The sequence below is a fragment of the Corapipo altera genome, unplaced genomic scaffold (genome assembly GCF_003945725.1).
Source record: "Corapipo altera isolate COAL_440 unplaced genomic scaffold, ASM394572v1 1b, whole genome shotgun sequence".
NCBI classification, from domain to species: Eukaryota; Metazoa; Chordata; class Aves; order Passeriformes; family Pipridae; genus Corapipo; species Corapipo altera.
This window is the reverse complement of record NW_020884881.1, coordinates 7,975,090-7,998,733: the sequence shown is the minus strand read 5'-3', so window position 1 is coordinate 7,998,733 and position 23,644 is coordinate 7,975,090. Positions and strand designations below refer to the sequence as shown.

The following is a 23,644-nucleotide window of genomic DNA, read 5'->3' as shown; positions in this document are numbered from 1 at the left end:
TTTCACAATGGCAAAAACAACAGAAATGTTGCTTTATTTAAAACTCGTTAGACTGAAGTAGGAAAAAGTGCATATTTAAAGTATTGCTGTACTTTGTGGGCAGGTACTCCCCTCATCTTCCTCCTTTTCCTATCTTCTCTTCCATCCCCAAGCCCATACTGCAGAGATGGGCTCCCTCCTATTAGCTCTATGTGGGCATTTACCCTCACCCCAGGCTAGGTGGGTAGACCCCCACAGGCACCCCCTCCCACCAGCTGTCTGGGACTGACGGAAAGGGACCACATGAAATGAATGTTGAGCTCTTGGTGCCACAGAAGTGCTGCATCACAGAGCATGGGGCAGGAGTCCCTCTTCCGTGCTTGCCCGTGGTTTCCCCACAGTGATGGAAGCATTTGCAGAGCCAGATGCTGCTCAGGCAGGGGTAGATCACGAGGTGCTAAATGAGCTCGGACACCAGCCAGCACAACGCTGCATCCAAGCAGAGCTGCCAAGTCGTGTCCCAGAAGCTGGGTGGCAACTTAAGAACAGCATTTCTCTCCCGGTATGCGTATCCTGGGCATCCTGAGCTGGCAGGACTCTGCAGCTGGTGACCCAGGCAGCACACACAGCCCCAGCTCTGCTTTGGGAGGGGTGGGACAGTGCTCAGGTCTGAGGACTCTCACAGGAGCATCACAGCAAACAAGGTACAAGTCAACCATTTAGAATCTTTGTTTCCATGAGTTTTCTCATGGAAAAATCCCTGTAAGGTGATCCTGGAGCAGCAGCAGCATCAGTGAGTCAAAGAAAGCTTCGGGAAGCAAGGGGAAAATACCCACCCATGACCAAAGAGTAAAGCAACAGAGTTGTCCTGCATTCACGGTGCACTAACAGCTGCTCAAGGAGAGGAAGGGCCAGGCCCTATTCTCTGACCTTTTAATCAGTAAAAGGGACTTTTCGGTTTTCAGAGCAGGAGTCGGTGAGGGTGCAGCTTGGCTGAGCTCTGAGCTGTATGTTAGGCACATGCTGCTGCAGTTCCTGCCTAGCGGAGGAGCACCAGCCCTGCTCAGATGCATAGAAAGTCCAATGAATGCTCACTGGCCAACATAGGGCACCAGGGGCTTTGTTTGCTTTGCAGAGGCAGCTGCAGGCAAGTCTGTGCTTAAAATATATAAGCAGGTGCACCAAACTCTGTGTTGATGGTCTCTAGGTAAGATTTTCCAGCCTGAAGGCAGTGCTCTCCATGCCTGCTGGCACTCCCCAAGGGCCAACATGCCTCTGTACTCTGGCTTCAGCACTGCAGGGTGTTCTGGCCACACTTGGGCACATATACAGGAGACCAAGGGCCCTGGGAAAGGCCCAGCTGAGTTAGTAGGAGCTGAAATATCTGCTTTTGTCTCCAGAAGGTGCTGGCTTTTGCTGTATGCTCAGCTGCTGCGTGCTGTGAGAGGTGCAGAGGGGCAGTCAGGGCACCTGGCTGCTGGGTAGTTGTGCCTCAGGCCAGCATGGTCAACCCCCAAGAACAACAGCAGGCAGGTTTTATTGCAAGGTAGGACTGCAAAGCTGTGTTCCTAACATGGCAGGACAGGGCCTGCCTGCCCTCTGTGCTGCAGCTCATCAGACCTGACAAACTGGCAAGCTCTTCCAGTTCTGTTCCCTTCTCACTCCTATTACATTACAGAGCATCTAAATTGCGATTACCGTAAAGAAAACAAAATGATCCTGTCCTCCAGGTGCCTCATTATGGCTTCTGTTAGAAATAAGCCAGTGACAGGTGGAGGAAGCTCCAGACATCTCAATCATGTTCTAAAATTTGCATGAATTTCATTAGGAGTCAAAGAGCAGGGGTTTGGGCATGTGCTGCTTTGCCTTCCCTGCTGGCTCGTGCCTGTGCCCACACTCCCAGGGCAGATCTTGCAAGAACTGAGGAGGAGGGCAAAGTCCCTGCATGATTTGAAAACTCTCCCACCTGCTTGTTTTAAGTTTCTGTGCTGTGTTTAACCTCAAAGGAGAGTTTCAACAGAGACTCAGAACAGGGGCATCTTAACTCTGCTCTCTTTCCTCCTACTGTGGCTTCCACCCCTTGACCCTCATGGCTTGTCTAGAACCTTCTCCTGCCCGTGGGGCTGGAGTGTGGGAACATGGCAGTGACAGTCACCCCACTGGTGGGTGCATCATGGTCATCTACCTCAGCCCCACATGCAGGTGCTCAAGGGAGCAAGCCCCAGTGGGGCGTGGTGGGCTCTGGATGAGGGGAGCAGGGCTGGCAGTGACCTCCCGCTGGGCTCCCATTTGGCCAGTGCAGCCTTGTGCTGCCTCTGCCCTGGCCATAAGGGTTGGTTCTTCTCCTGGGTTTTGGAGTTTTTTTAGAGCTTGAATCATTTTGTATGTCCATCATATGGACAATCTGTTCTGGGAAGAAATAATAACCCTCTTTACCTAGAGCAGCCAGCTGTACCTAAAGCCAGACTCAGCAGGAGCATGAGTGACACACGGCTGTTCAGAGCCACACAGGGAGGCACTATCTTTGGGAACACATTTGTTTCCTCCAATATCCATCTGGCAGAGGCAGAAAAGTTGATGTCTCAAGACCTGTGGGCCAGGTGGCTGGGAGAGCCCCACTAGCAAGGTGAATGGGGCAGGTCTTGCTCTGGCAGTGGGCACAGACAGCCCGGGAGATAAGGGGGCATAAACAGTGACATCACAGAAATTTGTTTCAAAGCCCGTCCTGAGAGGGGTCTCTGACCTCCTGGACCCTGCAGCCCCGTCTCTGCCTCCTGAGAGCAAGAAATTTGTGCTGCAGCAGCTGAACTGGAGCTCTTGCCAGATGGGATAAAATGAGGTGGAGTACTGAGTGAGTCAGGCATGAAGCTGTTTCTCATTTACACTTATATAGCTGCTGACAAAAATTCAGTTAAACCTAAGCAAAATCTGAAAAAAAAATGAAGTCAGAATCGCAGCCTTGATGGTCTTTGGAAAGGCACTTTCCTTGAAAGGAAATCACCACTTTCCCAGGTGCTTGTAGGTATTGAAAGGAGAAGCAAGAACAACTCCCTGTCCTGCCTAATCGAAGAGGGGAAGGCAAATCTCACAAAGATCAAAGATACGAAATAGGTAAAATTCAACAAATCAGATCTTACCTGCTGTCAGAAAAACCAGGCTGGCATCTGCCCTCACAGAGAACTGAGAAAAAAACCAACAAAACCAACCCAGGCACTAGCAAACCCAGGAGATTGCAGGAGACTAAGGGGGTATGAGGGGCTCCCTAAAGGGGATTCGACACAGTAGTGTCAAATTCTTTGCAGTGACAGGGAAAGGAATTGAGCACAACACCCATTCATAAAAGGAACAACAAAGCCATGGAAAGGTGTGAAAAGCGTATTAAAGGGAAAAAACTGCTGAGTTGTCAATGACCTAAAACCAGTGGCGGGGAAACTGCTGTAACATTGGGTCCTTCTCCTGGAGCCTGGTTTGCAGCCAGGTGTGTGCTGCTCCTGCAAGAGCAGAAGACCCTTGGCTGAGAAGCAGATGTCTTGGGAAGAGCAGGGACTTGTTCAAGGGGATTTGAAATTTCAATTAACCATATATTTTATTTTCTTTTTATTTTTTCTCTTTTTCAGCATATTCATGCTTCACTGGAATCAGTAGTAACCTCAAAGAAAAGAGGTGTTTGTGTATTAAATACACATATTACTTTATTTGATTATACTTTATATATTTATCTATAAAAATAAACAGGGATAAGTTGTTCTAGTAAGTGCATTTTCAGTTGTCCAGGGTTGGTGAAGGGTTCAGTAAGTCAGCAGTTGGTTTTTATCAAATTGATCATGTCAGTGCCACTACTTTTTATAACCAGATTTGAAAGGAAGATTGTGTGCAAGATATTTCCCCTGGCAACATTATTTGCTCCTGCCTAGGAGGACAAGGCTGCACTCCTCTTATGCAATGTCTTGGTATTTTCTTAATTAAGAATAAATAAAAAAAAAGATAAAAGAGCGTTCTTTCATCTGATTAGGCAGATAATAAAAACACAGACTACCCTTAAGCATAATCACTGATTAAACACTTGGATGCGGAACAAACAGGCTGAAGAAAATTTTCATACATAAGCATGGGACTGATCTACTAAACAGCCAAAAAGCTGTCACTAATTGGGAAGATTCTGCACAAGGAAAAACCAAGCCCAAAGGGGAAGGCACATCATTTCTGTGAACAGCAATTTACACGAGGGCCAGGTGGCTGGGGGCTGGTGGCTCGGGCTGAGGATGGGTCTCCAGTGCTGTGGCACCCCCAGGCACCCAGGGCAGTTGGTGTGGGCAGAGGTCTGGGGGCTCCAGGAGGCCAGGAGCCCAGCAGTTTGGGCAGAAGGAGAGAAGAGATGAGACCTTAGCATTTTCACAGCCTGGCAGTGGGACTGCCAGCAGCAACAACCTTCTACTCTTCATCCACAGGGATGATTTGACAGGGCCAGGTCTGATTTTCTAATATTTTGAGAAATTCAGGAGGCAGCATAAAAGTAATTTGGATTTCAGCCAGAAAACAGACCTCCTCCATTAATTTGTCCCTTAGTGTAACATTTGTTTGTGGCAAGTGTGATGTGATTTCCAGCACTAAAACTTACAACCCAAAGATCTCAGTAGTTTTTATCTGCTTGCAATGTACTGCATTGCTACTCACCCAGAAGTGTTAAATAGGCTTGGATGCACTAGCAAGCTCTTTGCCCTACTCCTGATAGTGTTGTTTCATTCCCAGACTCCAGTACTCATCCCTGCTCTGCTCTCAGGTCCTGCTGTTCCATTTTTAAGCACGAGTGGTGGCAGATGTCACTGGCACCGGCAGTTGCCATCTTGATACAGGTCTCAGCAATTGCAGCACTGAGAGGGGCTGAATCCTGGTCTGCACCAGGATGCCATGAATTGCATTGGGTAGTGATGAATTTGAAGGTAGCCACAGCAGCCTCCTGGACAGAGGAGTGCAGAACAAAACCTCTTGCGACTATGGTTGCATGAGAAGACTTAGCTCTCACTTAACTGGATGCAAGACAGCATCCCATGTTTCCAAGTGCTGGGAAAACAGCATTAGTTTTCCTTTCAATTACTAAGTGTATTTTTTGTTGATTCTTTTAATGAATGAAATTAAATAGGAAATGTCTTGGAGGATGTGGGATAACTGATCAGATACATACCCAAACCAATGACTTTGCATAATTTATTCCAAAGCATATCTGCAAGGACATTAGCCAGGACAGATCCATTGGGAAAATTTCATTTTTCACCTGGGCAACAAGTCATGTCCCCCAAAGAAAGTACTGTCTTGTTCTTCTCTGGATATTGTATCTCCTAATTAGCATAATCTATTTAGTCTACTCTGTTTGATTTTTCACCCATAGAGGCTGCAAAGCTTCTGCTCTTAAACTTGGACTTGCAGTTGTCTCTGCTGGGTAGCAGTGAGGGCCATGTGCCACACAGACTGTTCTTCATAGGAGCTGAGAGCAGCAAGGGGAGCACTGTAGCTCACTGCCTGCCTTCTGCTTACCTCACTGTCAGGAGAAAAGGGCAGAGGGTTAATCCCCACTAAGAGCAGGCTGATGCCGAGGTAGACCAGGGCTTAGATGGAAATTTCACCATGGCTGCTCACACAGGTTTCTCATCCGTGTAGACTGCATGACAGCCAGTGCCACTGAGGTTCCGTCTGTGCCACAGCACTGCTAGTACCTTGTCCTCCTGCTGCAAGAGGAAGATTTAGGGTGGAGAGCATGACCGCATACCTTGCATGTGCCACAGCAGCAGCAACCCCAATTTCCAGTCTGGGGAAGGGATCTGTTCCTGACCTCTTTTCTGTGCTCTTGAGAAAACCTGCTTGACAGTGACTAAGAAAGCAAGGAGAAGCATTGAACAGGGCAATACATGGAGACTGCTCCATGTATATCAGCCAGATATAAGAAACCTTAATGGGATACATTCATCAGAATTCCCTCCCCTGGCAACTCTTAACAGGGTAGCCAAGCCTGTCAAATGCGGCTCTGACACCACCATGATATGCACGAGGCCTGGGGTGGTGATGGTTTTGAGATAATAACTTTATAGCTTTCTGGAGCAAGCTTCAGTGGCGAATGTCTCTTTGGCTGCAGCTGGGAAAGCCGAGTGTGTACCAATCTTGATGTGTCACACCTAGAGATCATGGACCTCTGGTGACTCTTGGGTTCTTGCAGTCCCTGTCATAGGCCATTAACTAAGGACTGGGTAACTTAAGCACTCAAGTGGGACCTGCTTGCTGGTTTCAAAGACCACATTCAAATCTCGTGGGCATCTTCTCTACTGTACTAAAACTGTGCATTTCATCAAGTGAATGCCTCAGGTAGAAATTCAATATTACCTTTTGCATCATGTATGGTAAATTCACATATATTATCATGTATACTTTTGAGTTTTAATTGGGATCAAAAGCATGTCAAGATAGCCAGTCTGGGGCGTACAAATGTTGAAAAGTGTAAGTACTTGTATCCTGAGGTGAAGGATATGAGATGCAGCAGATAAGTCAGGGCTAGTTGCACCTTACTGCCTTGTTCACTGGATTTCACTGGAAATCTTGAATCCCTAGAGTGACCTAGATTATTTTTAACTGTTTTGAGAACGAATTTCATATACACTACTCTTTTTCTGTAAATCCAGAGTGCTTGAAAGCAAGCAGCCAAGTGTTTTTGACATGATTACAGAGGTGATACTTGCATTAGTTATTTAGAAGGTGACTTTGGAAAAATACTGAGAGGAAAGTGCTCTAGCAGCAACACTTTGAACATTTCAGCTGCCTTACTTCAGCTTTGTTATTTATTTTTTTTTAAAAATGCTATAAAAATGGCCTTTTGTTCTTTCACTTTTCTGTTCCCATCTTGTCAAGTTTGCTCAGATTACAAGTCAAAACAAGCTTTTTCTTCTGTTCCATGGCATAGACTTACCGTCACAGAAAAATTGGCCTTTCCCTTGGTTATAAATGCCGTAATAGACAACAGACGGTAATAAACCATGTTGAATTTCCAATGTCTTGCTGGTGGTACAAGACTCAACAGCTCTGTCTAGAGAATCAGGAGTCATCCAGGAGCACAAAGGTGTCAGGTGAGACACTGTACTTTGTTTGCTGCCCTTGGCCATTACCATATATTTCAGATGACAGCTGGTTCTTGGCTCATTTGCTGGGCTTGTGGGCTGGGCCAGGTTTAATGTCACTGACAACTAGGAAGGACTTAGGAGTTATCTTTTATTCACCAGTGATATTAGACCCTGAAAGGACACATTGCTCTGCTTGGCTGCCTTGGAGAGTGGTGTCTGTGCGTTAGCGGAAAGCCTTCCCAGCTCCTCGCTGCAGCGATGACTGTACCAATAGTGGCTACCAGAGGATTTTTGCCAAACCTCCAGATGAAGCAAGGTGCCTTTTCTTGTCTTCTTTCCACCCGTAGAATTGTCTGCCAGGACTTGCTATAAGAGATATTATTGTCATAGTAAAGAGACTTCCTGATCTGTATGTAACACAGGTCAGGGAAATTCCTATAATGGTGCCTAAGACATCCTCAACAGGTGCAGGCTGAAGTGTGCTATATTTTTCAAAAGACAGACTAAAAATCTTTACATGAAGAAATGGTGCTCCATCACTCTTCTCAAGTACAGCCATGGCCTTCTGAAATCCTGACACTCAATACTGGTTTCAGTTCAGGGCCAGAGCTTTCCAAATGCTCGTTGAACTCACTCTGACAGTGAGGTCAGGCACTTTCTGCCTTGCAGAGGGCAAATCCTTCATCTTAAGGAGGATTCCTTTGGTGGAGCACATGAGAAATATCCATCAGCTGGACCTGCTACAGGTTCATGTGATTTCTTCTCCAAACCATCTTCCCTGCCACAGACACTGCCAAGAAACAGAGCGCAGAAAAGTATTTGGGAGCAGATACTTTCCCTAGTCTGGAAAAGGACGATACTGCTGCTCTGATATATGTGGGGGGGTGTGGTAGAGTGTGGTACCAGAACCCACTGCTTCACCTCCCTGCTTTTCCAACATGAGCACATCAAATACCAGATGTTGATATCCAGGGATGTCAACAAACACACATCCTCTGAGTAGGTGAGGCAAAAATCCACTGCAATCGAGGGATCTTATCTGTCTCCATACCCAAGGTGGCTCCTGGGGCAGCAGCACTGAGGTTTGGCAGCACATAGGGCAAGCAGGGTCACACGTGTTTTAGCATCTGGACATGAAGATGGACCTTCAACAGCAGCTACCTGATCCATGTGTCTGTAGACATCACACACCCCTAGAGCCCTTGCTGTTGCTGAAATGCAACGTATCAGCTCTATCTTACCCAGACCATGAAGCAGGGATCTTACCCAGGATGCTCAGAGGTTAAAATGCAAACAGAACAGCAGGAAGGATGCAGAGAATAGCATAGACTCAAAACTTGTCCTACAAGTCTGTGAGAGAGATACCAACTGTCTGGTGTTCCTTAGCATGGACTACACCATAGTACTTCCCTGTGGACTACCATGTGATAATTGGTGTTTCCACTAGAAGAAATAATTTCCAAAGTATGCAAACCTGGGGGGGGGGAGGTAGCCAGTAAAAGAGAATTCCCACATAGATTTAAAGACCAGAAAAGAAATTCAAGCATTTCACTCCTCCAAAAGGGGACATCTGATCTTTAATATACACAGTATATTTCATCATCCCAACCCAGCCAATTAACTGATGAATTACGATGTTGAAAGTCCTTGTTTTACTGCTAGCTTAAATTTATCCAGGATCAGCTTCCAGTCACTAGAGTCCCATTTTAATGTCATTGCACAAATTGATAGTACACGTCTTCTAGATTCTTGTACCTTAGGTGTCCCCCTGGATCTCCAGAAGTTTAATGCCAAAATATAATTTGTTCTCATTAGCAGCGTCTTGGGACTGCTGTGTGAAGGGACCAAGAAGGTTGGATGTATTAGGCTTTAGTTAAGACAGGGGATGCAGCAGTAAGCACAAAGTAATAAGTGCTAGAGGGAAGATAAATCAGGTGCTTCTGTGAGCCTTCTCCCCAAAGGACAGGATGATACAGTGAAAGAGCACAATGCAAGCCCTGTCCAAATTAAAACTGATAACAGAAAATAGGCCTTATAGGCTAGGCAATAAATCTTTGCTGCTCACTGCTCCCAAAGCATTACCAAGACTTTGCCTGCAGCCTGTGAGCCCAACTATCCCCAGCAGGGTGATGCCTGCTTTGCCCTCTCAACAAAGCACATGGCCATTCATGCAGGAGAAGAAAATAGTCCTTCTGGTCTGTGGTGGTACAACCACCCCCCACCCTCGAGCCACACTACGACCTCAGAAATGCTCCTTAGGCCTCGACACCTGGGCTAAGCTGGTCTTGAGCTTGTCAGAAGCACTGTCTTCTCCCAGAAACTAGATCTGTCAAACAGGTTCCTGGTTTTCACAAACATCCTTAGAAACTAATTTTTCTAGTCTGAATAACAACCCAAATGGAACAACATTTTTGTTATTGACCTTTCAAAGAGAGTTACCAACCCAAATTGCAGCCAGGATGGAAAATTACTGTGACTAAAGCCAGCTCTCTTGCAACTCTATAAACAGTGGTCCTAAGTGAGACCCTTTGAGCTCTCCCGGACTGCAGTGGTGTGTAACCAGCAATGTCCCCCTGAGTGGGACACTTCTCAGAGCCAGTGAATTCTCAAGTTTGCCATACTTGGAGGACTGTTGTTGAAAAGTGATTATTGAGCAGGGGCTGATACCCCCACTCCTTGAGGCTCTACCCTTTGCCCATTGAGAAGAGGCAAGGTATCCAACATGTGTATTTCACTGAATGCAAGGGGGATTTTTCACAGGGGATTTTTCACCTTGAACAAACTCCTTCAGGTCTGTGTACATGCAAGTGTGAATACGCTGTAGCAAATGTACTGTGAATGTTGCTCTCTTAGATTGTTAAGTACATTAGATTCATAAGTAAGTTAGGCCTACAAATGAGTTACTGTTGTACTTACAGTAAATTCCATAGAATCTTTTGTTAAATTGTTTAAGTTAGGCTATCAGTAAAATGCAATGAAGTTTAGGTGTTGTTAAAACCTTTATACCTAAACCACTGGTCAAGTCCCTGGCAAAGTTTGGCAAGGAGGTCCACTCTGAACTTTGTGAATCAGCAGGAGGTTCTCCCTCCTTCCTTTTTATCCTTACCCTTTCCCATCCTTACCCTTTTCCCATCCTCAGCCTCCATGTAGATCATTTTAGATTGATTTTAGTTTTAGATTGATTTTTTTATTTTAGTCTGATTTTTTCTCTGTGTGCTTTTGCCATCTAGTAAGTAGAGTGAACCTTGCCAACACACTTTGTTGCGCTTTCCCTTTTATATTAAACCTGCTTTTGCCAATACCTTTCCTGATAATTCTTTGAGTGACCTAAAACACTCAGTTACAACAGGGCCCCACTGTCTGCCATTGGCACCAAGGATGGGGGATCTTTTAGTTTAAAGACTCTATTAACCTTGGACTTTTTTTTTTTTGCTTAAATCTGGATTTTGCCAGGTTCCATGAGTTGTGCTAAATGATCTATTCCTGTCCTACCTTTGTGCCACCAGTCAACTGTGAACACAATTTTCATGCTTGTGGTTAGCCATGGACAACATGGCTTTTCCTTCACCTCTTAAGCTGTCCTTTACTAGTTGAATCTGTTTTAATTTCTCCTCTGGGATCCCAAAGCCCTGCAAGATTTCCTTCTGATTGTAAGGGACCAAGGACCACAGACCACTTCTTACTAAAACAACTATGAAATTGCTTTCTAAAGACCTTGGATCACATACCATATATTTTGTTCTCTCTCTCAGCTTTTGGTCCCATCATGTCAAACTGGTCGTACCAACAGTCCAACATCCAAGGAGAAAAGAGCTCAGAGCTGATGGAGAATCACTAAAACTAATGTCCTTCTGGACAAACAGGAAAGCCAACACACTGTGGAAGGAAATTAAACATAAGAAAGTGCTTGTATGAATAGGATGTTCTGTTGTATTGGGTCACTGCCTACTTCTTTAAAGAGTTGTTGTTGGCTGGGATATTCAGAGCATGAACACTTTTAGAAGATCATTAACACCAGCTTGAATGTTCATTAGACTCAAACATCCAGGGAAAGGAGAACTGCTGGGAGAGCTCTGAACACTGCTTCTGGGAGCCTGTTTTGGCTACAACTTGAGTGGCCTCAATTTTCAGGGCAGTCAATAGGTTTTCTGGACCCTGCACACCTCCAAAGATCAATTTCTCTGGCAAAGAAATTTGCATGTCTGTACCATGGTAGAAATCAATGTCTGCTAGTAAAAGGAGAAAGAGGCCACTTCTGAACTCGATAGCAGCAGACAGGCTGTAGACTAGCACAACTGTGCCAAAATTATCCATTTACAAGGCCTTTAAATACTGACCGGTTTTTATCTCATCTCATTTCATCCAAATCTATTTGGTGTATCAAGAGGGCATGGTTCATTTTTGATCAATTTTATTCGTTCTTTCCCAAAGAAGCTTACAGAGGAATCAAAGGATTCACCTGCCTTAATGTTAGATGTCTGTGGTGCAAATATCTACAGATGAGTCCATCACCCAGAGCTCCCTTTCTAGTGAAAGTGAGAAATGGACTCTTATAGGGTGTGACTCAGTTGGACTATTTCAGGCAGCTTCATTAGAATGGAGTGTTCACACAGGATGTGCCTGTTTCTCTCTGGTGACTATAAAGCAAGACCAGTTCAGATGTGAGTATTTACACACGTAGACTATGGTGTCCCTCTGACAGCTCTGGGTCTTTCATCCCTGCCAAGACAGCCCATGTCATTCTCTTTCATCCTCAATTTTAGTTAAAAATAGTGAATCTTAAACCAGCCATCCCAATAATGTAAGAGGCTTGAACCTTCCCTGCAGGTGCACGAGGATGTGAGCTATGTTGCAGGGTGAAGGGCCCAGGACAAAGTGAGATGCTGTGCTTGCCTGCAATGCTGGATCTTTTCATAGTCTAGCTCACTGGGCTCTACCTCTGCCTGCCGGCAGCAATACAATAGAATCATAGAATTTAAGCTGGAAAAGACCTTTAAGATCAAATTCAACCACTAACCCAGAATTGACAAGCCCGTATCTAAACCATGACTCTAAGGGCCACATCTATATCTCTTTTAAATATCTCCAGGTATTCACCACTTCTTTGGGCAGCCTGTTCCAGCACTTGATAATCCTTTCAGTGAAGAAATTTTTCCTAATGTTCTATCGAAAACTCCCATGGCACAACTTAGGACCATTTCCTCTTGTCCTATTACTTGTTACCTGAGAGAAGACACCAACACCCATCTGGCTAGTTGTAGAGAGTGGTAAGGTCTCCCCTGAGCCCCCTAGTCTCCAGGCTAAACACCCCCAGATGCCTCAGCTGCTCCTCATCAGACTTGTGCTTCAGTCCCTTCACCAGCTCCATTGCCCTTCTCCAGACATGCTTCAGCACCTCAACATCTTTCTTGTAGTGAGGGGCCCAAAACAGAGCACAGGATTCGAGGTGCATCCTCACCAGTGCCGAGCACAGACGAATGATCCCTGTGCTTGTCCTGCTGGCCACACTGTTACTGATACAAACAGCATTGTGGGAAGCTGGAGGTAGTAAACCCTGAAAACAAAGTCAAACCTTTTAAAACAGTTTAACTAAAAACTTCTGCTTCTCTCAGTTTTCAAATGTCATTTTCTTTGTATTACCAACACATTTGCTTTCCAGTCTTGCAGAGAAATTACTTGTATGATCTGATTATAAATGTACACATCTAAAAGTACAAAAATACCCTGTGAAAATCAATTAGAAATTCCCAAAGAACAAAGAAAAAAACAAAAATAAAAAGCCAACAGGAAGTATTATAGCCTCCTGTGTGATGTTAAGAAAAGGGTGCTTACTTGGTAATGAAGCAGAACTGGTATGGCTTCTTTCCCTTTCAGGTCATCTTTAAAGATGTCCTAAACTGATTTAGTTGTGTTTAATCAACTGAAATTGAGTGGGGTCACAAGCTTAAGTAAGAAAATTTGCTGTGTTGAAGATCTTAATAGAAGATAATTGTTTAATATAGGAGGCAGTAGTTTGCAATACTCCTCCAGTATATTTTCTTTTAGTCCTCACTGCCTGATAATACATCAAAAACATTTACACTTCTTCTTACAGTCTTTGTTTTCCTCATACAATACTTTATTCTTTCACATAATTTCCACATACCTATACTTTCCTATTTTCCTATACTTTGCTGTTATTTTTCAGCACCAAAAAGTTCTCCTTTTTGATTGGCACATCTCTGGAGAAAATACAGTGTGTTTCTCTGCAGCAGATAGGCCCCAGGGATTTAGCATTGCTTGGAGGTATTCACATTTCTTGGGCAGGAGAATATTACTCCTCCTTTCTCTTTTATATCCACCAAGAAAAATCACTGATCTCCAGCCTTGATCATGTAAGCACAGAACTTCTGTCATTACAAAACACAATGCCCAAAATCTGCTGAGAAGATTGTGTAGTTCAACTCCAATATATCTGTAGGAAAGGTACCTATGAAAATGTTAATAGACTTAAAAGCATGGGGAGGCAATTTGACATACTTCCAGGAGAAAACAGCAGTGTTACCACATAAGCACCAGAAAAGATAAGGTAAGATATTTTGCCATGGTTACAAATACAAGGACAATGAATGTCTGATCCTTTCCCAAGAAAATGGGAGAAAAATAACTGGCAAGGTGCCTGCTTCTAAAACCAATTTCAATGTATAAAGGAGCCTCTGAAAAGGATTCTGACTAATACACTGCCAGGCAGAGAGAAAGAAAAACCATTTCTGGAAGCAAGAGGTATTGAAAGTACAACCAGAAATAAAATAATATATCCTTAAAGCTCTCAGGAGTGCAACCAACCCAATAAACCTGCTAGTACCCACTGATCTCAAATACACATTTCGTATCTCTGGCAAACTCAGTTGACACCATCCAAGAGCAGCTTCACTGCCAATGTGACCCAGGAATTGTAACTTTGGCCATCTAATTCTCTTCTGCCTGGGAGCTAGAGATTCAGCTGGAGGCAGCACAGGCATTGCTGGGAGGTCAGGTCATTTCTCCTTCTGAGGAGGAGTCAGCAGGAGTTTTCCTCTGAAGAGTCTAGACTCAATTCCTGTAAAGAGATTCTTACAAGTTTATCTTGTAGAGGCAGATCATTTCCTTTGCAGTTTCTCTTGTCTACATGGAAGAGGAGATTGCTGTAACTGTGTCATGTCAAGCTGACAAACTTACTAGTATAGAGCTACTTGCAGGTAGCTGTCATACCTATAGATAAACCCTGACTCACACGCTGTTTTCAGTCATCTCCTCTCAGTTTAAGTCAAAAGTAGAGTCCAAGAGTCCCTCTTTCCTTGCATGGTCTCTGATTCCCTGTGTGTGATGGGCTTTAATTCTCTCCAGGGCATTCAGTCCTGTCTGCCCCAGTACATTAGGGATAGCTTAATATTCTTACCTCCAAGAAAGAACCAGGACACCCTCTCCAGCCTTCTCAGGTCAACTCCTTGTGACGTGGCCAGACATGACATTTAGTGTTCCATTCAGGTAAATGTGGTAGACACTGTCCCATGTTGGTGGATATCCCGCAAGCTGGTGCTTCTGGGTCTCTGTAGATTAAGAGGGAGAGTGGTACATTTTTCAGAGTACTCTCCATACTTGCCTTGCAGACAAATACGATTTGTCTTATGCAAAAGGTGTGGGAAGAGATTCCCTGGCCCGCCTATGGCAGCTCGGTACCTGCCACCCATTTTTATAATGGGAAAAAAAAGGCTTTTCATCATCAGATTCTCCAACTGAGTACCATGGGCCAGGGACAGCTAACGACTACCTTAGCCTCTCTTGTTGAATTCTTTGCAATGGTTAAAACGATTAAAAATAGCAGCTGTGATGGGGATAGCTCATGGTAACTTCTAGGTCAGAGCATCTGAGCATTTGCATCCTTCCAACAGCCTGTGGTACTGAACTGTCCTCAGCTACCTCCAGCCCCATGACACTTGTGTCAGGTGTGTCAGTGATGCTGTGACAGCTCCAGCTGAGTGGGTAGAACCAGAGCCATATACACCCTTACACGTTCAGGGTGCACAGAGCAGTTGCACAAGCGTTGGCTCTTCCTCACCTTGCTGCAGCTGGCAAGGCAACAGGGATGCAGCCACTAGTGCTGAGGTGGCTGAGCATCATTGAGAGCCATCCTCCCAGAGGAACTGAAATAAAATAAATGCGATGATATTTCCCTACTTTTCAGTGCAAAAGCAGAAAAGGGTTAGGTTTCCAAGAAGTCCTGCTACCAGCTTTCATTTAACTCAACTGGATGATTTCCATGAGAGTACTGGGGAGCCCTTCTCCAACAGCAGTTTGAAGAATGAATCCTGAATCCTAATTCAGTAACCAATTGCCACAAATATTAACCTAGTCATATTTAAAAGGATGGGATTAAGCTTTTGTCCTTGTTGTTTTAATATATCTCCCGTTGGAAATTGGCAGCTTGCACAGCAAATCTGTGGTGAGGTTCATCATCTAACACAAAGGCCAATGTCAGTTTTTTTTGGGCTGAGTGCCAGGTACCAGTAGGTGAGAACGCCGGCCTCAGTTGCTTGTGTGAGCTCAATTGCAGTTGTAAATAATGCAGTGTTTGGAAGCAGTTCAGAGTACAGCTGCAATCAGATAGCCTCAATATCGGCTGTTCAGTGCCCGAGACACAGTGATTGTGTGAGTGCTTAGAGTGATGGGGTGAGAAATGCTGGGAGCTCAACCTCTGCACAATTTCTCTACAAGTAAAAACGTACCTGTAGCCTCTGATCACTCTACTTTCCTATTATCCGCTAATCTTAAATGTCTCACATATTTGACCCCATTTACATAGGCATCTGCAGGAATAATTCCCGAACAGTGAGTGCAAGATTGTGTGTTCTGAGGTCAAGAGAAGCAAGATAGCAATTACAGAGATAATTGTTTTTAATGCATTTTTCACCTCCAGAGTCCCATTAAAATGTTCTTTGCAGAAGAACAGAAAGGAACAATGTTTTAATATTAGGTTTACAAGAAACACTTTCTTCTTCCTTTATTATATCCAAGTTCCTTGACAGCAATCATGAATTAATTTTCACATTGTTCAGTCTGATTTTCTGATTTTTTCTGCAGCAGGCTTTGCTCACTGCATCTGAGTACTGAAACTTGGAAAACATTGACAGTGTTTATGATAATTAAAATCAATTGAAGGACACTGTTCAGTACTCTAGCTAGGATTAAAATTCCTTGTATGTCACTTAAAAATGAACCAGGAAGAAAAGACCAAATTGTTAAGACCTGTTATGCAGGATGCATCTAAACCATTTTTATCTCCATCATTTTATTGATGGTGCTTGACAATTACCTGAATTAATTCCTATATGCCCTGCAACAGCTTTTGTCTCAGTCTCACCTACGTCCACATTGAACTGGTTATATTTATACTTCTTTAGTGTCTCCAGGAACAAAACTGGTCAGGTTGCCTGCAACCACGATCATGCTGGTCCCCACACCAGAGAGGGGAAGTACTGCTGGGGTAGGGAGTGGGAGAGCTGCCACAGCTGAGATCAGGGCAGAGGGATCCCTCCTGGAGTACCCGTGGATGCAGGTGCTGAGGGAGTACAAACAGGGAACTGGCCCTGGACCCTTTGAAGTTGCTTCCACATCAGCTGTGGAAGAAATCAAAGAGCTGCCACAAGCACTTACTGATATCTTGGTAACACCCACTCCACATGGCAGGAGAGGTGTCTGGAGTAAATTCTTGAATATTAACCATCTTTCCTGTATCCCTCCTCCCTCCAGGGCTTTATCCCCTGACACTCTACCAAACAGATTCCTGAATAGGCCAAATCTACTCTGCTGAAGTCCAGGGTATTGAGCTTGCTGTGCACCCTCTTCACTGCCCCAAGGATCTCAGACTTTTCCATTTTATGGTCACTACAGCCCAGGTTGCCCTTGAGCTTCACATTCTCCACCAGCCTCTTTGTTGGCTAGAACAAGGTCCAGCATAGCAGCTCTCCTTGTTGGCTACTCTATAATTTGGAGAAGGAGAAGAGATCCAGGAACCTTCTGGATATGCATTGCTGTGTTGTCCTTCCTACAGATATCAAGGTGGTTGAAATCCCCCATGAAGATCAGGGCTTTTGAGTGTGAGAACATCCCTATCTGCCCAGACAGATGGTCATTGACATAGAGGGTAACACTCTCCCCTCATCTCTCCTGCCTGTTCTTCCTAAGGAGCCTGTATGCTTCCATTACAACACTCCAAACACAGGAGCCATTCCATGACATTTCCATGATGCCAGTAAGATCACAACCCTGCAGGCATCCACCTCTAACTCTCCTTGTTTATCCCCCTTGGTGAGTGGATTTGCAAAGAGGCAGTTAAGTTGGGCCCCAAGTTAAGGCAACTCACTGGCTGGAGTGGCTGGAATTCCTTTGTACTGCCCTTCAGGCACCATCAGCTCCCAGTAGACCAAGTTTCTCAAAGTGGGACCAGGGTCTAAGTAGCCAAACCCCTGCCTGTGGCACCAGTCCTGTAACCATTTGTTCATTTGTCAAGTTCCACTGAATTCCCTTTCAAATTCCTTCCCTTTGACCAGAAGGATTGTGCTCACTCTCAGCATTTTCTAGGTGTTATCCATCTAGCTCACTACTGAAAACCCCATGTAAGATGATATCAAACACATCAATACACACAATTAGTGTATGACAAATTTACAGGGGCTATTACTTGTATATTTTATATATTTGAAGCATGTTTGTTTCATGCTTTGAAGATGTTTGTTTGTTTCAGTGCTTCTTCTGGGACTCAGAAGTAAGTCAAATTATGTGTATTTTACTAGAGCCTTCTTCTGTCTTAGTGAGAGATACAATTTTCTTTTATGGAGTTTCTTGGTTCCTCACTTCTACTCTGAAATTGTATATGCAGTTCTCGAAGTATCCTTGGAGAGTATCCAACTTTCAAATTCCATCAGGCTCCAATAATTTGAAAATATTTTATGTATTGCTGTACTTTCTAACATCTTTCACTTTCCTGTTCTCTGCTTTTAGCCTGAATTTGTATCATTTCCCCTTTGTTACATTAGCTGTTTGATCACTACTGGAACCCCTTGTGAAAACTCTCAAAAAAGGCATTCTGTCTCCTCGGTACCGCTTGCCATTAGCTTTTTTTCTGCAGTGAGTAGTGAACCAATGTGTCCTCTGATATTTCTCTTTCCAGTAATGACTCCACAGATTGTAGGGTTTGCTATTCTTTATTTCTTTTTCTCTTGAATTTGATTTTCTCCCTTCCAGCACATGCTGTCCTTTGATATTCGTCCTTGTTCACTTGACCTCATGCCCATTTTCTCTGTACTTATTTCTTGTATGAGCTTACTGAAGAGCTGAAATAATCCACATTGGTCTCCTGCTACAATTTGCCGTGTGACTACATGCTGGTAGAATTGTATCATAACATCATTTGGCACAAGGAACTGACAATTCTCCTGAACTATTTAGTGTTTCAAAGTGTTTTTCCACAAACTAATATTTATTATCTTTCTTTGGGTACCGAAATCTGTTTCTTGAAGCCAATTGACTTAATTCTGTTTGGTTCGGTTCTCCCGCTTTCTTTGTCTAAGGGCCATTACACATAATAATCTGTCCCTTAGCAGTTAACAGCAGCCTATCAACTGCACACTGATGATGCTGAAAGAACTTCAGGAAGAAAGCAATAGCATAGTACAAGCAGCCATGAAAATGGCCATATTAATTTGAATTATAAAATTAAACTTAAAAGATTTTGAATGGACTTGAACTATTAACTGACCTCTCCCATCTACCTGGGCTCTATGTGGTGCTTCATAATGCACTTTATCTTCCTAACATTTCACTGACACAGCAGGAGGTAAACTAAAACTTAACCTACCTGTGCGAAGATATATTCACGTCCTTAATGGTAACAACTGCAGCCTTACCTTCTCCTGACATCCAGGGGGAAAAAAGGCAGTATCCCTAGACCATCTCCAAGAGCTGAGCCTCCAAGAGCGCTGCCTCCCAGTAGCAGTGCAGAACAGCTTTAGCAATCAAACCCAACTCTCTGTATTAAAAGCAGAGGAGCAAAATATCCCATGGCAGTGGCAGAAGTGGTGCTAGTGGGAGAGGACAAACCAAGCCTTGCTGCCTGGCATGTCACCCATGGTAAAGCTGCACTCTTCATCAGATCAGTGACGGAGAGGCTGCCCATGGGGCCTGTGGAAGCTCCATCTATGGAGACCTTCAAGATTCAGGTAGATGGAAGATTGATGGGCCTGGCTGTGCTTTGTCCCACTTGTCCTCAAGGATGGCCTGGATGCCTCCAGAAGGGCTTTCCAACCATCATGCCTGTGAAGCTCCTAAACCAGTTTCCCACCCTCCCTGAGCCATCACAAGACTGGGATTAAAGCAGAACCCCCACAAGAGGGGTTAGAGTCTGCCTACCTCCAGAAACACTAGCAGCCTGCTACTAATGATAGGTTTGTCACTGGGGATAATTCATGCTTCCAAAATTTGTGTAGCTGTGGTTCTTCCTTCTCCTCCTCCCTTCACAGCCTTGCTTGTTTAAGCCTTTCTTTGAAATTTGCTGAGATTTCTACAGGTCAAGTCAGCACTGAAGGGTTGCTTTTGAGAAGCTACCCTGGAAATGAGACATGGTCCAGGATGCCATAGGTCAGAACTTAGCAGAAAGGTGACATATGCAGGTAAGATGGTCCCAGAAGATGCAGGATTGTACCCAGTCACTGAGAAACATCTTTGGGAGGTCATGTAGATGTAAGGCAAAGGCAAGCTCTGGGCTCCTCCCTTGCTGTTGAAGGGCATAGGGAAGGCAGGCTTGGCAGGTTGCAAGGGTCTCTGAAAGCAAGGCAAAGCCTGGCCCTTCTCCTTTCCTTACCTTCATACTCATCATCCAAAGGCATTCCTCACCTACTGCAGATGTTTGCACCCAGGCCTTTCCCAGTTAAACCAATTCCCATTTCAAATGGCATAACAAAAATGCAGAGACAGAAAAGCTGCTAGGAAGAGCTCTGTCATTAACTCACCAAATATTAAAAGGCATCAAAGCACTGCAGATAAAATTATTTCAAGGACTAATTACTATACCAATCCTTCTGGCTTTAATTCTAGACCTGAAATGTTGCTGTGCTAAGAAAATAGGATTCACAGTACATGAGACACGTGGGAGAAGATTCAATTTGTAATGATAATTTGAAACTTTTTAATAGGATTTCACCAGCAATATGAAGACTGACAGTTTAATAATCTGTGGAAATGAAGAAATAAAGCTCAGGCCCCATATATAAAGCCTTCCTAAAATATTGGGAACACAGTACAGGATAATCCAAATACCTGGCAAAGTCCTGATTCTCTTTTCAGAGTAAGATGTACTCCAACTGCAGCCCTATGGCTCTCACTGCAAGAGTTGAGTGCCTGAAGTTGACAGGAGAGAGGAATTTTAGGCTTAAACTCTCCAAAGCCTTTGTACCAAAGCACTCAATGTTCTGCTGTCTTTGCAGAAGACATTTTAAGGCTGTGTTTGAAGAAGCTGCTTGGGTGTTGGACCAAAAACCTTACAAAAGATGAGAAGCAGTTTTCTATAAGGACATCCTCAGTTCAGCAGGAGAGCAGCAGGAATTATCAGATCAACCACCTCAACTTGTAAGAGCACTGTTTTAAAAAACCTTTAGTTTAAGGGGAAACTTTAAAAATTGCATGCAAAGAATAAGATGGGACCTGGCCAATACTTCCTATCCTCTACAAGAGTACTGTGGACCTTGGGCTGGTGCTGTGGGCTGCTCACAGGATGCCCTTACACTCAAGAGGGATCCATCTCTGACAACTACCACTTCGCAGATGCAAGGAGAGATGAGAATTTCTCCTCTGGTTCCTCAAGTCAGGACACCTGAATACTGCCTCACAAAGAGGAGCAAAGTACCTGCTTTGCCCTGGCAAGCCAGTCCCTCGAGTTAGGCAGCTGGGGACAGCGATACCCCAGGGATCAACAGTGATAGGAACAACATACACATGGTCATGGGCACTGGCAGTGACTCCAGTTTAGTATTTTCTGATCTCAACCCACACATGTGTTCATGAACTAATGAAAAGCAGCAAGAGACTTCAAGCCTGTTTTGTGCCATGCTTATTGATAAAAGAGCATAGTAGCTTTATTTTATCTGTACTGCATTAAAAGATGCCTATGAAAAACACAGTCTAGGTCTACCACAGGTGCAGAAAAAGTACATGGAATGTCTTTGCTACTGTAAAAGGATAATATTTTGTCAGTGTGGTTGCTTTGGCTGGAGTATAGCTAATTTTTTCGCAGTAGCTGGTATATTGTGCAGTTGTGCTGGAAACAGCGCTGACAATTCAGGGATATTTTAGCCACTGCTGAATTTACACAGTCGAGGCCTTTTCTGCCCCTCACCCCACCAGTGAGGAGGCTGGGGGTACACAAGGAGGACACAGCCAGGACAGCTGACCCCAACTGACCCAGGGGATATTCCAGATCATATGGTATCATGCTTGGTATGTAAAGCTGGAGGAAGAAGAAAGAAGAGGGGGATAGCAGTCAGAATGATGGTGTTTGTCTTTCCAGGTCACTGCTATGCACGATGGAGCCCCACTTTCCTGGAAATGACTGAATGTTGTCCTGCCCATGGGAAGTGGTGAATTAATTCCTTGTTTTGCTTTGCTTGTGTGTTCAGCTTTCCTTTACCTATTGAACTGTCTTTATCTCAACCCACAAGTTTTCTCACTTCTACGCTTTTGATTCTCTCCTCCATGCCACTGTAGAGGAGTGAGTGAGTAGCAGCATGGGGCTGAATTGTCAGCTGGGGCTAAACCATGGCACAGAGGAAAACTAGGCATTTGAAGAAATCCCCTAACTCCATGTACTTTGCCAAGCTGTGGGAAAGCAATACTGTATAAGGGAGACTGTAGTTCAGTTGGTGATGATACAGGCTTTTAGAAAAGAAAATTGTTGGATTCCAAAATATAATATCTGCAGAGAGAGATTTGAGTGGTCTTTGCAAAAAGTAGTGGGCTACAGAAGCTGGGAAAACCCCTTTTTCGTTGACCTCATCCCTGTGGATTCTTCCTGCCTTCTCCAGCAGAATGTGAAAAGGCTCCTTGCATGACGTTATCACATGCCCTGCCCAAGCCAGAGAGACCATACCCTGGTCTCATCAAACTTGTGCAGAAAACCTTTTGTGTTTTATCTCTCCCTTTGTGTTCCCTGGATCCTGTGCATTCTGCAAACCTGAATGCCTTTTTTCCCTTGTAATTCCCCCAAAACAAAATCGGGTTTCCCCTTTGATGTATGTGTAAGACCCCAAGTTTGTTAACCCGGGGTTTTTCCGTTATGTCATTCCCTGAACCCCTCCCCCCTCGTTTGTAATTAATTGTAATAGTTACAACCCCGTGTTGAATATGTAGATCCTAAACCCTTTAAATATGAACTTGTGAGTCCAATAAAGCATTCCAGTTTTCTGCCTCCACTGGGATCGTTGTAGTTATTGACTTCCGCAGAAAATGAAAGAAAAATACAATTACTAAGTTAACTGAAGAAGTTTCATAAAAAGCAATGCTACATGCTGCTCGACTGATACCTGTGGGTTTGGTAAATCTGTTGATGGGGAGGTTTCATATCTCTGTTTTGACATTTTCGGAAAGTGACTATAACAAAATTATAGCCTTGCTGAAACGCATCCACCACGTTTCAGGTCTGGCTTTTCAAGCTACACAACATGTGAGACACCTGGTTTAACTTATGCAAAATGCCCTATGTGAAGCTGTATTTTGGTACACAGAAGTTAGAAAATAACCTTACCTAAGAAATCATATTTTCTGATTATTTTTTCAGATACTGTTGCTGCTAATTAACAGCCTATTCCATGCAGCTGAAAGACAAGGAATGTCTGAAAACCTGCCCGGTTTGTAAGAAGCAGGAGGAATGAGTGGATCAGACTGAGCTGGGCTTTGCCAGGGTTGTTCATGCTGAGTACACATTTGCAGTCCATCAGTTCTGAGATCAAATTAGGAGCTTTGCGTTTGCTGCCAGCAATAGCTCAGCAGTGGGTGCGTGACTGGCCACCACCTCCCACAGATGCCCAAACATGTCCCTTGTGCTGGAGAAGGGATAGAAAGCCCACAGGTACCCCACAGTGGGCTGCTGGGACTTGGCATTCACACCAAAGCCCCTGTGAAGGATGGGACTGTGATTTCATTTGTAAGCCTAATCAGATAGTAAAATAAAACCAGAGAATCAGCATAATTAATTCAAATCTATGTCTGGCAAACAGGTTCTCCGTATGAGCCATCTTTCAAGTCAGCACAAATTGAAGGTTAAGCTGGCCTGCCCTGTTGTAATCAAAGCAACCCATGGGCGGCTTAATTTTAATTACAGCTCCTGGGGACCATTTAGGTGCTGTTCTGGATGCTGCCTAGGCTTCATAAAGATGATTATTAAAGTTGTCAGTCAGAGATCATGAAAGTTCATAAGCGCAGAAAGAATTGATTGATACCAGCTTGTCCCTATCCAGAGCATAAGGAGGATTAAATAAAAAGCAATGTAAAGAGCC

General features: G+C 44.2%; 1 protein-coding gene across 1 annotated transcript in view; it reads left to right on the top strand.

The window, feature by feature from the left end:
* The window catches only part of CPNE8 (copine 8), a 105,385-nt gene extending 82,882 nt beyond the window's left edge, over positions 1-22,503 (top strand). Inside the window, exon 20 of the mRNA XM_027640020.1 lies at positions 21,661-22,503. Within this exon, the coding sequence (XP_027495821.1) occupies positions 21,661-21,702 (42 nt within the window). The 3' untranslated portion in view covers positions 21,703-22,503. The remainder of the gene's footprint in view (positions 1-21,660) is intronic.
* Positions 22,504-23,644: the final 1,141 nt, after the last annotated feature.